Source organism: Cervus canadensis, chromosome 9, assembly GCF_019320065.1.
Source record: "Cervus canadensis isolate Bull #8, Minnesota chromosome 9, ASM1932006v1, whole genome shotgun sequence".
Taxonomy (NCBI): Eukaryota; Metazoa; Chordata; class Mammalia; order Artiodactyla; family Cervidae; genus Cervus; species Cervus canadensis.
Window position 1 is genome coordinate 81,879,648 of NC_057394.1, and position 16,321 is coordinate 81,895,968.

Genomic DNA, 16,321 nt, shown 5'->3' on the forward strand with positions numbered 1-16,321 from the left:
CAGGTCTCCCTCACTGCAGGCTGAGTCTTTACTGCTGAGCCACCAGGGAAGCCCGTGTGTTGTGAAGAGGACAGGCGTTAAAGTCTTAGGCACACAAGCGCCCACACTGACAAGAACTACATGGAGGCGGGGAGACCGAGATAAGCGATGTCGCGTGGAAGCGTCTGGGGTCTGAAGGAGGCCTAACGGTACCGTCTTTGTCTCAGTTCTGTTGGCTCATAATTGACCCAAGGTCAGCTCAGAGCCGCACAAAGAAAGCAAAGGCACAAAGGTCTCTCTAAGGGGAGGAGGCTGCTGGGGACGCCTCCCTCCAGGCCCACCCGGAAGCCGCCTCACCTTCTCTCAGTGAAAGAGGAGGAAAGAAGGAGCTCTATCGCCTGAAGTAAGTGGTGGTGTTGGACGACGGCGGACTCGAGCATTGCCTCAGTTTTTGAAGTTCTTCCAAGAGGTCTTATGCTCACGTGTTCCCTCCCCTTCCTGCTGTTTTGCAGATCTAGCCACCAGGGGATTGCCTGGCAGGAAGGCGTGATTTTCTTTAGTTTGCTTCTGATTCCTGGTTTGCAGAGCCCCTGGGTGCCGCCTGCAGCCCTGGGTGCAGGTAAGTGCCTTAAGACACAACTTCTTTGCATTCAGTTTAAGGCGTTGGAGTCAGAAGGCAGCTCTGCTATCACTGGTGTGTGATGTGTGTGCTCAGTCGCTCAGTTGTGTCCAACTCTTGCGACCCCATGGACTGCAGCCCGTCAGGCTCCTCTGTCCATGGAGTTTTCCAGGCAAGAATACTGGAGTGGGTTGCCATTTCCTTCTCCAGGGGATCTTCTCGACCCAGGGATTGAACCCACGTCTCCTGCATGGAAGGTGGATTCTTTACCCACTGAGCCATCAGGGAAGCCCACGTTTTGCAAAGTAGGTAGATGTCTACAGAGTTTGGGGTGAGAAAGGAGTAAGACAGTTCCAAATACACTCTGTAGAGGCTACATAGGAGATAGAAGCAGATTTTGAAATCTTTCTGCTAGAACTCTGCAGACTATCTGGGAGGAGGGTGAAACCCTAGGATAAATCGTGAGACCTGTCTAGCGAGCTTTCTAGAGAAGCTTGGATTATTTTACACAAATGTTAAGGTGGACATTCTTAGATTCCTGGCAGTACTAACTTACCCAGGGTAGTTTAAAACAAGGTCCTCAACATGTGTTGAAGAAGAAATACATGTGTACAAAGTATAGAGAAAGTGAGGAAAATGTCTTCAGTGATGGCAGGTTGGAGGTTTAGATTCTTGGGCAGTCATGTCGGGGGTGACTCTGGGCTCACGCACCCCTTGGGTTCTATGCAGCCTTCAGAGGCTGGAGGTTTGGAGACCCAGGGAAGATTGCTCTACTGGGTTCCGGCCGATCTTCATTAAATCTTCCTATTTGGAAAACTAGGAACCTTGAGAAGTGGAAACCCTTAACCTTGGCTGTGGACCAAGGACATCATGTCCTTGGAGAATAGTAATCAGGGTGTGCCCTGAGTGACCTTTTGTAAAGCAATTCAGTAGTGAAGGAGAATACAGATCAAGCATAGGAGAAACTATCCAGAAACAAGAAGAACCGATTTTACTTGGGTCTAAAACACAGTAACTCCAAAAGCAGTTTGCAGTCTGTAACCCTTTGTCCGTAGCTGTTTTTGTCTCTTAGGGTTAGGGGCTCACGGGGGCTTCCCAGGGGCCCTCCTCCCCCCATGAACTTGACATTCAGCAGGAGGACTGTGTCCACTCTCCATGTGTCCACACTGGCGGTATTGATACACTGCCGTCCCCGCTGTCAGAGGTCTATTGTATCACCTGAAGGGTTTCTGATCCAGTGTATCCTTAGCAGCCCAGAGCTCAGTGACTACAGGCGTCAAGCCCTACTCACTTTGGATGGGTGCCCATTCCTTTGACAGCGGAAGCCTTGCATCGCATATGATGTAGGCTTGGATGCGGGTGAGAGACCCCACATCACAGGCTCCGGCGAGTGAGCAGAACATGCACGTCTCACCCATGTCACCAACTGGCCGGGAGGGCAGGGTGGCCTGCGCTGTCATCAGAGACCAGGATTTCTTGTCCCCAGGGCGCTGCCCTCCTTCAAGGGGTCCACGATGGCTCACGAGGGAGGGGGCACCCCTTCCCGGGAAGGTCGTGGTCTCCACGCTGCCTGTGTTGGTTTCACCCACTTCCTAGCGGCCACAGGCTGGTTTCACGGTGGACCTAGGCTGCGAGGAAGCTGGGTCATGAATCTGTTGTGGGCTGCCACATGCTAGCTAGAATTTCTATCACCATTGGCGACGGGGAGCAGGGGTGTTAGAGAGACTAGACCCTCCACTGAAAGCGTCCACAAGGATTAGATTCAGCATCCAGCTGCCTGCCTGTGATGATTTGCACGTAGTTAGAACCAGGATAGTATCCATTCATTCAACCACACAACAGATACTGGACTGTGATATGCTGAAAATAAGAAAGTGTAAAGATGCAGCTGCTGTCTTCAGTATGCTGTTACCTGCAAGTGATGCCGGTCCAGGGGCTGTGTGGAGAATGGGTAGGGGAGGGGGAGAGAGCCAGAGAAGACGACAGGGGGCAGGGAAGTGGAGGAGGGAAGCCACCGCGGGTCCTAGCTCCAGCACCTTCTACACAAACATGGGACGCTGGAGTTAAACCTTGCAACTGAGGAGCCAGCCTGAGGCTTTGTGAGAGACACCTTTGTAACTTTTTGTTTTGGAAAATAACCCACGAATATGGTTTCTCCTCTATGCCTTGTGCAAACCCTCCTGTCCATCTGCTAAACATTTTTTCTTTAGAGACGGTGCTGCCCCTTTTCTCGCTGCTCATCTGGGGGGCGAAGGTGTTCCTTTATTCACAACTGGCACTTCTGCTCATGTCAGGCCCAGAAGAGACTCCTGGAAGGGTGCACATTTGCTTTCATCTCAGCTCCTCTCTGGCCGGAGAGCAACGTGCAGTTTTTCCCAACCTGACATTTTATGAGCTCATGATCTGTTTTACTATTGGATTAATTGTAACACACATTTTGAAAACAAAGGGAGAAATATAGACCCCTACAGAGGCTTGTGTATGCAGTTTAGATTTGACTGCAACCAGCCACTTCTGAGTTAAACAGAAGAGGAAGGTGTAGTTTATTTATGGAAATTGGCTCTGAGAAAACTCAGCTTGATTTCCTGAAAGTTTGTGACTTCAGAGGGAAACATCCAACTTTCCTTTTCCGAAAATACTTTTCTGTGCATCAGACTGGGCCCTGAGACATATAGCGGCTTCTATCAGGTGGCGACGTAATCCTTGGTGTCACAGTCTAGCTGGGTTTAGAAAATGTATCTCTAGAAACAGTTTCATAGACACTGTAAAAAAGCCTTTTTAAAAAAGAGGAGCTCTCAGAACCCCCCACTCCAAAGCAGCCCTGTACATTTGGATATATCTGCTTCTAATTTTTGTTACTACATAGACAGGCACACACTGTTTCATTGTGCTTCACAGATATCCCGTTCTGTAACACATTAAAGGTTTGGGGCAACCCTGCATTGAGCATCAGCTCCTTCGGTGTCCCATTTTGGTACTTCTCACAATATTTCAAATGTCTTCATCACTATTTGTTATGATGATATCTGTGATACGTGTGATGTTACTACTGCTACTTGCTGAAGGCTCAGGTGATGCTTAGCATTTTTCTGCAATTGGTGGGGAGGGCACTTCCCTGCTGGCTCAGAGGGTAAAGAATCTGCCTGCAATGCATGAGACCCAGGTTTGATCTCTGGGTTGGGAAGACCCCCTGGAGAAGGGCATGCAACCCACTCCAGTATTCTTGCCTGGAGAATCCCATGGACAGAGGAGCCTGGTGGGCTGCAGTCCATGGGGTCACAAAGAGTCAGACATACCTGAGCGACTCACCCTTTCAATTTCACTGAAAATTAACCCATGTACACTTAATAGACCCCGGTATAGTGTAAACATAACTTTTATATGCGCTGGAAGCCAAGAAATTTGTGTGACTCAGTTTTTTTGTGATATCCACTTTATTGCAGTGGTTCTAGAACCAACCTTTCTCCTGTCTCTGAACTTGACTCCTCCCAGTACCTCCCGTAAGTGGAACCAAACAATATCTGCATGTGTGACTGGCTAAGTTCACGGCGCACAGTGTCCTCAAGGTTCATCACTGTTGTAACATGCCTCAGAGTTTCTCTCCTTTTTAAGGCTGAATCGTGTCCACTCTCTGCACGGACCGCATTTTGTTCATGTGTCAGTGAACACGTAGGATGTTTCCACTTTTGGTGATTGTGGACCACGCTGCTGTGAATGTGGGCAGACAAATATCTGGGAGAGCCTCTGCGTCACTTCTTTTGTGTACACCCAGAAGTGGGGATGCCAAGCAGAGGCTCATTCCGTGTTTGCTTCACCAGTCAACACGTGGTTTCACACACAGCGTGATCTTGTTTTTTGCAGTAGCCCCAAAAGGCAAGCATTCATCTCTTCTCTGGCTCCAAAAAGAGATTTGCCCAAAGCAAAACAGTCAACTGGAGTGTCTGCCCAAAGGGACTTGGTCAGCAGGGGTTTCCTGACCTGGGACGTGGCTCTCTCCTCGATTGCTCACCAGTAAGAGTTGCCCCGACCTCCCACATCCCTTCAAGGCTGTGTCCTTCTATTGTGGGTGGCTGGTCTTCTCCCGGCTCCCACCCTAACCCGTCCTGATCCTTCTGTCCAAGCCTGACCACTGCGCAGAGCAGAGGCTATGTCTGTGGCTGTGGTGACAAAAGCCTCTCCCTCTTTCTGTTCAGCCCTGACACCCAAGCCATGAGGATCTGGTGGCTCCTGCTTGTCTCTGGAGTCTGCACGGGGATGGCGAGCTCACAGGACACCTGCAAGCAGGGACACCCTGGCGTCCCCGGGAACCCTGGTCACAATGGACTGCCTGGGAGAGATGGACGAGACGGGGCAAAGGGCGACAAGGGGGACGCAGGTACCCACCACCTGCGCCTGCAGCTGCCCTCCGCTCCTCCCCACTTCCTCTCGCCTCCTCCATTCATTCATCGCCTGTGCGCTCAGCACCTACCCGCTCGCCCCTCTCCATCCATCCATACATATCTCTCTCCATCGCCTAGAAGACACTGACAGACAGCCTGCCCCAGCCAGACCCAGGCTGGGTGTGGGGTACAGGGCAGCACAGGCCATCAGGACCCTGTCCTCACGGGCTTCCCACTGGGTGGGGCTGCCTGTCTGCCCGCCAGCATCTCCGGTACTGCAGGGCCATTTTCAGGAGCAAGTGACGTCATGGATCTTTTTGCCTCAGGTGGCCGGTATGAGGGGTCTTTGGCACCAGAGTCTAGAGAGATCCGATGGCTGGGTCTCTGGCAGGGAGCACCCAGCGTGGTGCTAACCTCATGGCCTCCTGTCCCAGTGGTCTGCACAGCACGTTGACCACCACTCTAAGGCACTGGAGAGGTCCTTCCAGAACCCGCTCTTCCATCCCCAGTAGTGTGGTGTGAGCATGGTCCTCTGTGCTTTCATAGGAGGCTAGTAGACCTTCCAGTCCACTCCCCAGAGAGTGATGGAAAAGGACCACAGAAAGCCCCCTCGCCCCTACCCAAGTCCTTGTCACGTGAGAAACACATGACCGTGATCGTCAGCTGCATGCCTGGGAAGCCCACCCGTCCACTTCACAGCCCGCTGCTCTGCCCACTCAGCATTCTTGCCGCTCACCCCAAATGCCCTTGCTCATACCCCACCATGTGTCGTGTATGAGGGGGTCAGGCTGGGGCTCCCTGGGACCCTCCATCACTGACACACTCAGGAAACTGGAGCTAGAATTTTAACTCCTGTCTGTTTTCTCACTTTTCACCAGGAGAACCAGGGCGTCCTGGTGGCCCTGGGAAGGACGGGATGACCGGTGACAAAGGAGAACCAGGTCAGACACAGCTTCCCACTCAGCTGCCCTCATCCTGAGTTGTCAGTGATGTGGCGAGAAGTGTTAACTGTTAACCAAGGACAAGTCCCTTACGGGGCTCTGAGAGTGACCCATGGGAAAGGCCACGCAGTTCTCTCCAGAAGCTCACAGTTCAGTGCAGAGATGGGCAGACTTTCTGTAAAGGGCCACAGCGTCCCAGTCATGACCGCTCAGCTCTTCCGTCATAGGAGAAAGCAGAGACGGGGAGGCCTCAGCGTGCGGGGCTGTGTCCTGTGAAACCTGAATTGTACATGATTGTCATGAATCTCGGAACATGACTGGTGACCATTTAAAAATGCCCACCATTCCTAGCTTGCGGGCTGTTCAAAAACAGGAGGGTGGAAGTGGAGGGCAGAAGTGGCCCTTGGTCTGTGGTTTGCTGAAGCCTGATTTTGCGCTGGGCCTTGAGAAAGACGCAGGATTCTGACTCAGTGGCCCTGCAGGAGAAGGGGCACCTGAGCTGGTCCCTGGAGGCGGGAGGGTGCTTGGGAGGGTGGTGATCACAGCGTCCTTGCCACAAAGTGGTTCTAGTGCCTTCCATGTGCTGACTCAACACAACAGCATATACAGGAGGCGGTTTATTATCCCAGGTTACAGGTGAGGAACCGGTGCAGGCGGGCGTCAGCTTGTGTAGAAGTGGTGGAGGCCGGCTGGATCCTGGCGTCTGACTCCAGAGCCGTGATCACACTGCTGCTGCCCAGTCGGGCTCGGGTGTGGGAAGAGGGGGCGGCCAGGCTGGGGGGGATGGGGACAGGGGGAACCAGCACAGTGTGATGCACCTGCCAGAGCAGAGCTCAAGTGAGGAGCTTCTCAGGGCATCAGGTCATCAGTGCTGTGAGTCACCTCCCCAGATGGCCTGGTGAACCTGCTGTCTGTGGTTTTCCCGCTTCCAAAGGAGTTCCCTGGGGGATGGGCAGAAAGCTGTCATTTCTTTTGTGGGCTGGCCATGCCCTGGGGCATACGGGATCTTAGTTCTCTCGACCAGGGGACCAAGGATTGAACCCTTGCCCCCTGCAGTGGATGCAGGGAGTCTTAACCACTGGACTGCCAGGGAAGACCCCAAAGAAGAACTGTCATTTTAACATGAGCCCCAACGCTGATTTAGTCGGTGTTACATGAGTCAGGCAGTGTTCTGGGTGCACCTGAGTGCACATGCGCATGTGTGTGTGTGTATCTGCACGATTAAGGAGTAAATTAATTTTCACACCCTGACCTCATACTAAGCCTGGGTGCTGCTTTATTTCATTCATGTTCTCAGTAATATCGTCACAAGGCAGAGCTTCACAAATTGTCTCTTCCTCTGTTCTCTCTCTTCCTTCTCAGGGGCAGACGGACATGTGGAAGCGAAGGGCGTCAAAGGTGACCAGGGCTCGAGAGGACCCCCAGGGAAGCACGGGCCAAAGGGACTCGTGGGCCTCCCGGGGGAGAAAGGCCTCACGGGAGAGACAGGCCCCCAGGGGCAGAAGGGGGAGAAGGGCGACGTGGGGCCCATGGGTCCAGAAGGGCCTGAGGGCAACACCGGACCTTTGGGCCCAACCGGACTGCCCGGGCCCACGGGCCCCATCGGAAAGCCAGGTCCCAAGGGAGACGCTGGCCCCCTAGGGCCCCAGGGCGAGCCTGGAGTCCGAGGCCTGAGAGGCTGGAAAGGGGAGCGAGGAGAAAAGGGGAAAATCGGCGAGACGCCCGCCTTGCCCAAAAGCGCCTTCACGGTGGGGCTCACAGTGCTGAGCAAGTTCCCTCCGTCAGACACGCCCATCAAATTCGACAGGATCCTGTACAACGAGTTTGGCCACTACGACGTGGCCACGGGCAAGTTCACCTGTCACGTGGCCGGCGTCTATTACTTCACCTACCACGTCACCGTCTTCTCCAGGAACGTCCAGGTGTCTCTGGTCAAAAACGGGGCCAAAGTCCTGCACACCAAGGACGGTTACACAGGCTCAGAGGACCAGGCCTCAGGCGGCATCGTCCTGCCCCTGAAGCTCGGGGACGAGGTGTGGCTGCAGGTGACCGGAGGGGAGAGGTTCAACGGCTTGTTCGCTGACGAGGACGACGACACGACATTCACGGGCTTCCTGCTATTCAGCAGCTCCTGACGGGTGTGGGGAGGGCAGTCTTCCCCATCCACCGGGGTTAGCTTGGTGAAGATGTTATCTGATGATTTTATGCTATTAACTATGTTATCACTGTCATACCATAAAAAGGTAAAAAGAGGAACGTTCTCACTAAAACTGATTCTACAAAACTCAGTATCCCTCCAAGAGTAAATCTAAAAACACCTGCCGTGTTTATTACAGTTTATTTAATATTTTTCTTCATTCCCATGGTCCGGAGAATCCTCTGCTTGTGTGTTCCCTGTGGGAAGTGTTTTGATACCGTTTTAGTGCTCGAAGGAGCCACAAGACCTACTATGTGAATCACCCTGGGGCAAAATTCTTCTCACCTGTGAACTTGAGGAAGCAGATAAGAAGTTATCTTCTATAGCAGTGGACAGGGGCCGGGACAGCAGGTCCCATCCACGAGGGAGAAACAGGAAAGACAAGAAGGGTCCCAGGTCCCAGGTCCCAGCCAAGCCAAACCCAGCAGGGCAAATTCCATTAGAGTTTCCTCACTGTTTACCTTCTAAAATCTTTGAAGGAATGAAGCAGAAGGAAAAGTTACTGAACAGGGAGACCAGGCAGAGAGTTGGAAGTGGAGGGTGGTGATGTGCCTTCTAGGGCATGATGGGTAAAAGGGAAACCAGCCCTCCAGGCCATAGTGGATGTTTCCTGTTCAGATACTGTCCACTTCCCTTCCTGCTGGTAAACGTATCCTGATATCCACGCTCAGGCCTGGTCTTTCCAGCATTGTAGACGCTGGGGTCTGGGGTGCACATGAGGTGCAGGCCTGGCAGGTGAGAACATTGTCTTCCTCGGTCCATGGTGCCTACTTCCAAGATGGCGCTCAATCCAGCTAGAGCCAATGGACACAATCTGCCATGCCGAAAGACTTGTGGAAAAACAGAAAAGGTCTCTTCCAGCTGAAGCTTGAGCTTTAGGTGGCAGCTGTCTTTTAATCCGTAGAGCCTGAGAACAAAGCCAGAGCTGGAGGTAAACCCGTCCTGACGACAAGGTTTAGGCCTGTAAGCCCAGCTGTCCTGAAAGCAGAGGTACCCTTGGACGGTCTCAGTGTGTGAGTCAACAAACTCTGTTGGCCTAAACCAATTTGAGGCAGGTTGTGTTACTACTGCTGTTGTCTGAAAGAATCTCAAGTGGTCTCTGGTCCAAGGATTATGGTCCAAGGTCTGGTCCAAGGTCTCTGGCAGGATTATAGTGGAAACAACCCAAGACCAAGAATCGAGGTGTTGTTTCAGCCACAACAGAGGAGTTGGACTTGTGTGAGTTTTCAGCCCTTTTGTGACCCTGTCTCCCATCGTGCAACAGTGGTTGAACTGAATAATTGTGCATGGTCCCAGTACCCTTCTAAAAGGTTTAAATATACCTACGTTAAATCCAGGCATTTTTCTATTAGATGAGAGCAACTAATAAGCAAGAGATGGGCTTCCCAGGTGGCATTAGTGGTAAAGAACCCGCCTGCCAATGCAGGAGACATAAGAGAGGCAGGTTTGATCCCTGGGTCGGGAAGACCCCCTGGAGGAGGGCATGGCAACCCACTCGAGTATTCTTGCCTAGAGAATCCCATGGATGGAGGAGCCTAGTGGGCTACATACAGTTCATGGGGTCGCAAAGAGTCAGACAGGACTGAAATGACTTAGCACTCACAACAAGAAAGAGGGCGTAAGCCTGGTGCATATTTGAGCAACAGCACCTTCGAAACCCCAGCCTGGGGCATTGTTAGTTCTCTGAGGGACTAACAGCCACTCCTGCCACATGCCAACCAAGCCAGTATGGTTGTGACAGTGTCTTCATTCCTTGGGAAAATGGGAATTTTCTGAATTATCATTACAAGCAGGCAGCACTGCTATAGATGAACTATTGAAAAATTACTTAGTGGTTTTGGAAAACTTTGGAAGTATATAGAAATCATTTCCATTTTGTTGTTACGACCCCATGGACTGCATCGCGCCCAGGCTTCCTTGTCCTTCATTATCTCCCAGAGTTTGCTCAGATTCATGTCCATTGAGTTGATGATGCCATCCAACCATGTCATTCTGTCGTCCCCTTCTGATCTTGCCTTCAGTCTTTCCCAGCATCAGGGTCTTTTCCAATGAGTCAGCTCTTCAAATCAGGTGGCCAAAGTATTGGGGCTTCAGCTGTGGATCTCTGTAGTTTGTGTTTGTTTGTTTAAAAGTCTTTTATTTTATTTTATTTTTTTTATTAGTTGGAGGCTAATTACTTCACAACATTTCAGTGGGTTTTGTCATACATTGATATGAATCAGCCATAGATTTACATCTCTGTAGTTTTTACAAGTCTAACTATGCCAGGTTCTCTGAGACACAACACACTTTGTGAATGCAGCACAAGTCATCATCCTTTGAGGGTGTTTGCAGGCTTCAGTGTTTGCATTTAAAACAGTTACCTTTGTATAAAAACCATTCTGAGCTCAAAAAAGGTTCTCAGACTTGAAACTCCTTTTAAAAATTATGATAAAATAAGTACTTTTGTCAAATTTATTGATAGATTTTTTTACATGACACATTTGACATGTGTCATGCCATGCCGACCTGAGATGTGGCTGCCCCAAGGACCAACCCAGTCACAGACAACGCAGTATTAATCACCATAGAGTAAGGACTTTGAGGATTTTAAATAACTTGGAATCTTTCATTAAAAAGCCTGCAGAAAATGAAATCATGCTTTGCCACATATACACAAATGCAGAATCTGTAGTTAAGTTGTAGAGACTTGTGCAGGCCCTCCCAGGCACTTGCCTTAAGTAAATTTTAAATATCTTATCATTTTGATCCCTGGGGCTTTTTTTCCCCACCAGGCTAAATTAAAACCAAACTCCGTTTAAGACTAAGGTGTTGTAAGGATGGAACTTGGCCCTTGATTCTGGAACTTCAGAGAAGGTTCTGGGGCTGCTCACAGCCCACAGGCGTTGGCAGGGGTGGACCTACCGCCACCGTACCCAGGTGAGACATGACGCCCCTCGGCCTGAACCTCGGCACGAGGCATCCTTCGGGCCTGATGGAGCTGGTCTGGGCACCCGGTTCCGCGCCAAGCCCAGGCGAGGCCACAGCAGCAGGCTCGGGGCTGCCCTCGGGCAGGGTCATCCTCGCGGGCCGTCCAGGTGAGGTTCCCATCCCTGCACGGCCTCCGCCCCCGCGGATACCTGGAGGGACCCCTCCGGCCCCAGCCCTCGCCCTCTCCGCCACTGCCCTCCCGGCTCAGATCTTGCTCCGTCGGTTTGTCGTCGATCTCCGCGAGTTCAAGGTCAGTGGACCGAGGTCGGCCGACAGCTCTGGCCGCAGGGCTCGCACGTGGAGTGGCAGGGCACCTGCAGCGCTCCTACCTGGAGCGGAGGCCGACAGGGGGCGACGGGTCTCGGTCCAGTGTGAGGGCCCGCGGCGTGCCGGCCGCTCCCGCGGGTCCCCGGCCACCGCCCGGCCTCGTGGCGGGGCGGCGCGTCCTGCGATGCCCACTCCCGGCGCGCGGGGGCGCTCCACGCGGCGGACGTCGGCGGGCGACGCTCTGGCCCCGCGGCCCCCGGCCCTCCCGGAAGCGCGAGGTCACGTGGGGCGCGGTCGCTGCCCGGGAGACGCGGCGAGATGCTGTGCGCCCGGAGGCTGGGCGGCCTGCGGGCCGGGCTCCGCGTGCGGCGGGTCAGTACCTGCTGGTCCCCGGTGGGCGCCGCCTTCACCGTGCAGCCCCAGGGCCGCCGCCTGGACCGGTCCGGCGAGCGCGGGGTGAGCGGGGTCTGGGGGCGCGGGCGGCGGGGGTCGCCTGTCTGCGGTGACCTTGGGGTCCCCGCTCTGAGGGTCTGATGCCCGGTGCGGCCCCGCGTGCGGGTCCGGCTCCTGCCCGCGCGGACCCCTGCCCACCCGGCCGGTCCGGGTGAGGCGGGCCCGCCTGCGGTGTCACTACTCCGGGACGGGCCTCCGTGGTCAGTGTCGCTGGTCTCCCCCTGATGCCCGAGACGCCCTCGTCAGTTCTGTTCAAAGCTCTGGCCTCTTCTTTTCCTGTAAAACGCGGGACTGGCCTCCGAGGCGGTGCTGCCCACCGCGGAGACCCACCCGGCGGTCTGTCCGTCCGCACGCTCGCGGGGTCTGGCGTGCCGCAGACACTCGTGATTGAGTCCTCCTCTCTCCAAGCTCACTTTGTCGCAGTCTGGTTGATGCACAGTGCGGTGTTAGTCTCCGCTGCACACCACAGTAGCTCAGCTCCTTTTTCACGTTCTCTTCCATTGTGCTTGTCTCAGGGTGTTGAATGTGGCTCCCTGGGCTCTGCAGTAGAACTTGCTGCTTGTCCATCACTTCTGTAACAGTCCGCAACCAGTGCTGGTCCCAAACAGCCAACCCGCCTCCCCGCCCAACCACCCGCTCCTGACACTCATTGCGTTAATGACTGGATTGAGGGGCAGAAGGAAGGGAAGCTTGGAAGGGACTCAACTGTGCCTGCTTTACTTTGCATTTAAGGATATTGCTCAGTTTACATTGTTACTCTTGTTTTTGTCTTTTTTATTTTTTCATGATTATTTACTGTTGCCTCTCTTGGAAAGATGAGTCGGAGATGTGGTTACAGGGGGCTTCATGATTGAGTTTTTCATATCCACCCCCAGCCCCCACCACTTTTCTTTGTTTTAAAACTATCTTTGAGTGAAATTTGCTGCACAAGCTTCGTTGGGGGTAAAAACGCTGGTATTGACATAATTGGTGTGAGAATCAGCTCGACCTGTGGGTACTGAGCAGAAAGGCATGAAGGGTTATGAAATAGAACTTCATCCACTTGAAGGGTGGGTGAAATAGAACTCTTTTTAGCTTTATTCATTTTTCTTTTATACATCATGATTTTAGGTGCTGATAGCAGATTTTCAAATATGTGAGTTGGCTTTTATTTCAAAAAAGAAACCTTACAGCATATGTAGGTTTTCAACATGGCCATAACTGGTAGGCTGAGGTTCAGAATTCCTGAGAGGAGTATGGGGCAGTGTGCTGAGAGGTGACAGCAGTCTGTAATTGAATCAGATTCAGTTCAGTTCAGTTCAGTTCAGTCGCTCAGTCATGTCCGACTCTTTGCGACCCCATGAATCGCAGCACGCCAGGCCTCCCTGTCCATCACCAGCTCCCGAAGTTTACTCAAACTCATGCCCATCGAGTCGGTGATGCCATCCAGCCATCTCATCCTCTGTCGTCCCCTTCTCCTCCTGCCCCCAATCCCTCCCAGCATCAGGGTCTTTTCCAATGAGTCAACTCTTCGGATTAGATCACTGTAAAGACCAGGGAAGGCTTTGGCCCTGATTCTGCTCTGCCCTTGTCTTTATTAACTCCAACTTAATGTATTTTGAACAGAAGTTAACAGCTTCTTGCATCCAGTCCTGCAGAAACTGTGGGCCTGACAGGCCTCAGTTTCACCTCTTCGTATTCCCTGCAGTTGGCAAGCATCTACACAGCTGATCTGCACAGCCAAGCGTTTGGCCTGTTAGTTTGCCTCATTCCTGATTTCCCGCCTATGTCAGGCCCTGTGTCGGGTTGCTGGTTAAATTGGTGGAAGAGCAGGGTTCCTAGTCCTGGGGCTGGCCTTCTGCAAAGAGACTTTCCAATGTAAGCTGCAGTCCACACGCAGAGAAAGCATAGGCTTTAGGGGTGCTTGGAGCACGTTCAAGTCCCATCTCTTGCATTTGTGACCTAGTGACCTCAGAGCTGTTCAACCTCTGAGAGGGTGTTTCCTTATCTGTAAAAGGAGGGTACTAGTTTGTGCCCTCAAGAGCCCCTGAAAGTCCATGGTGCACGTTTGGCACGCGCTGCATGTGTAAGAAGTGCTTGTGGGTTCTGAGTGATAGAACACTGCCTTCCTGAGTGTTGCAGCAAGTGTGATTGAACCAGTGCAAGAAGATGGTCCCTCCCATTAGATTAGTGATTTTTTTCTTAAAGAAAAAAATTGGAATGCTTGTGGAAAGTATAGCATTTGCTGCCAGTTTCAGCCTGTGATGTGGTTTGGCATGTTTATTCTATCTTTTAAAGATATGTATGTGCTCAGTCATCAACTTGTGGTCCCTGCTGTGTTGTTTGTGGAGTGCTGGGTGCCATGCCCTGGACCTCACTCAGTGCCCGGCAGGGTCCTGAGAATGGAGTCCCCCAGTTCCTGGGTCCAAGCATCTATTAACCCCCTGTGTCCCATGAAGACGTTAGGCCAAGGAGGGGTGAGAACTTGACCAGGGTCATACAGCGGATAGTGGTTACAGCTGCCTCCTGTTAAAGAAATGCTTTCTGCGTGCCAGGCACTGCTAAAATTTTTTTTAAAAATGTGTGTCATGTAATCCTGGCTGTTCTATGGTAGTGACAGAGCTGGATTTTGAATGTGTATCATCCTATTTTTGTTTTTTTTATAAAATAAGAATTGAAGAAAAATTCCATTCCAGTGTCGTGTATGTGGAACGTCTCGGGGAATGTGAGAGGGATACCTGTGATGACAGGTGTCATGATGATAAGAAATACCAGTGAAAGCTGAGGTTTTCTGTATGAGAAAAGTGTATGTAATACCCCCAGGTCATGTGCTCTGTTCTCAGTGGGAGCTATTCTTTGGGTTCCAGGGCCTCTTTGGCGTACCCGAGCTCAGTGCCCCAGAAGGATTCCGCGTGGCCCAGGAGAAGGCCCTGAGGAAGACGGAGCAGCTGGTGAGGCGCGTGTGCGCCACGCCACCCGGGCCACAGACCGTGCTCATCTTCGACGAGCTCTCAGACTCCTTGTGCAGGGTGGCCGACCTGGTGAGTAAGGTGCCGGGCCGGGGCTGAAGACCGCCTCTCTCACTGTTACAGTTTCAGTTCAGGTTATGAGGCTCAGTAGTGGACTGGAAGGCGGTTCTCCGTTCTCGTCTGAAGGGTTTGAGAGCCGTTGGCCATCGTTTGTTATTGGGAAGTGAGCTAGTGAATGGAAAGACTGTACAGGGAAAAGTCACAGAACTTAAACTTGAGTATGTGTATGTAATCAAATAGCTGTGTAACATGCAATGAGAGAGGGATTACTCATATGGGGAAGAGTCTTCATGTGACAAACGTTCTTCATTTATGAGAGCTTCTACCAAAATTCTAGTAGAATACTTATCTGTGCATTTATAATAAAATTCTTATGAAATAGATTTTATAAACCTTTTCAGGAATATCTTCTAGTTCAAAATAAGGTGTTTGCATCAAACAATTGTTTACATCAAGCATCTTTCCCCCACACTTGGAGTTGAGATGGAAGTGCGTGCACGTCTCCACCAGCTGAGTTGGGAGCAAGACTCCTCTCGGCTAGGGGCCACGTCTCGAGCGGTCCTGTGGGTGAAGACGTTGTGGGGTGCAGGGACCTGCAGGCCGCAACCCTCCCTGCTGTACAGCTGTTCCTCCATGTTCATTCTCCACGGAACCCCCAGCCAGAGCTGGACACCGGGAACACAGTCACGTGAGACAGATGCAGACTCCGAGCGTGTGGGGCTTGTGCTGTGGTGTGGACTGCTCGTAGCTCTTACTGACACCCAACCTTGGCGAGGGCTGTGCCTGGATGGGCTGATTTAACCTCCTTGCACGTCCGCCTTCCAACAGGGAAAGAGGCACTCGGAGGATAAGTCCCCCAGCCTGTGAGCAGTGGATCTGGGCCTGAGTCCAGACAGTCTGACCACAGAGGCTGCTCTCTCACCGTTCCAGGGGCTGGCTGCCACCTCAGCCGGACAGAACCTTCACTGGAGTGACAGGAAGGTCACCTGCCCATCTTGTGAGATGTCGTATAGTAAGATCAACTTCTTGCAGGGTCCGGTGCCGTTCTGTGTTGACCCTGTGTGCACGCAGCCACCCCTATGATCAGGACGCGTGCCTCTTCCATCACCCCAAAACACTCCCTGAGGGTCACACCCACCTCACCTCTCACCTGGTGACCTCTGACCTGTTCTCCGTTCCTGTAGTTTGTTGTTTCTGAAGTGTCAGGTAAATGGAATTGTATTTACCTTTTGAGGTTGACTTTTTCCCTAGCATAACATTCCCCATCTCTGCTTTTTCCTTCTCTGGGAAGTTTCCTTTCTCCTGCTCTGGGCAGTCATACTCCTGATTATTGATCACCATACAGTCCTCACTGCAGGCGTCCCACTTGTAAAGAAATGGACAGGATATTCCTCCTGAAGGCTTTTCCTGGGAATCAAGTGAGCTGTGCTTGCGGCTCCTTCAGTTGCTTCCTGGCTGCTCTGGGTTTGGGTTCTGTCCGGCCAGGATGTGCTTGTGCCAAGAGAGTG

General features: G+C 52.3%; 2 protein-coding genes across 4 annotated transcripts in view; both read left to right on the top strand.

Moving 5' to 3' along the window:
* The first annotated feature begins 302 nt into the window (after positions 1-302).
* Positions 303-8,240, top strand: LOC122447571 (complement C1q and tumor necrosis factor-related protein 9). 3 transcript variants are annotated; one of them, XM_043478265.1, is made up of 6 exons: positions 303-382; positions 492-598; positions 4,460-4,609; positions 4,792-4,973; positions 5,856-5,918; positions 7,281-8,240. In XM_043478265.1, exons 4-6 carry the CDS (start codon positions 4,808-4,810, stop codon positions 8,051-8,053), a joined length of 1,002 nt encoding a protein of 333 aa, XP_043334200.1. In that variant the 5' UTR covers positions 303-382; positions 492-598; positions 4,460-4,609; positions 4,792-4,807; the 3' UTR covers positions 8,054-8,240. The 3 variants fall into 3 exon arrangements, with proteins under 3 accessions (XP_043334200.1, XP_043334202.1, XP_043334201.1); XM_043478267.1 differs by lacking the exon at positions 5,856-5,918; XM_043478266.1 differs by lacking the exon at positions 4,460-4,609.
* A 3,382-nt stretch (positions 8,241-11,622) lies between these two features.
* Positions 11,623-16,321, top strand: part of LOC122447150 (mitochondrial intermediate peptidase) — an 80,893-nt gene continuing 76,194 nt past the window's right edge. The window contains exons 1-2 of the mRNA XM_043477585.1: positions 11,623-11,808; positions 14,652-14,825. Of these exons, the coding sequence (XP_043333520.1) occupies positions 11,671-11,808; positions 14,652-14,825 (312 nt within the window). The 5' untranslated portion in view covers positions 11,623-11,670. The remainder of the gene's footprint in view (positions 11,809-14,651; positions 14,826-16,321) is intronic.

Bases quoted from the DNA above. Each gene is read 5' to 3' on its own strand.
- LOC122447571 (XM_043478265.1), top strand. From the start codon at position 4,808: ATGAGGATCTGGTGGCTCCTGCTTGTCTCTGGAGTCTGCACGGGGATG. The intron at 4,974-5,855 runs GTACCCACCACC...ACTTTTCACCAG, and splicing joins GGGCGACAAGGGGGACGCAG to GAGAACCAGGGCGTCCTGGT. The intron at 5,919-7,280 runs GTCAGACACAGC...CTTCCTTCTCAG, and splicing joins CGGTGACAAAGGAGAACCAG to GGGCAGACGGACATGTGGAA.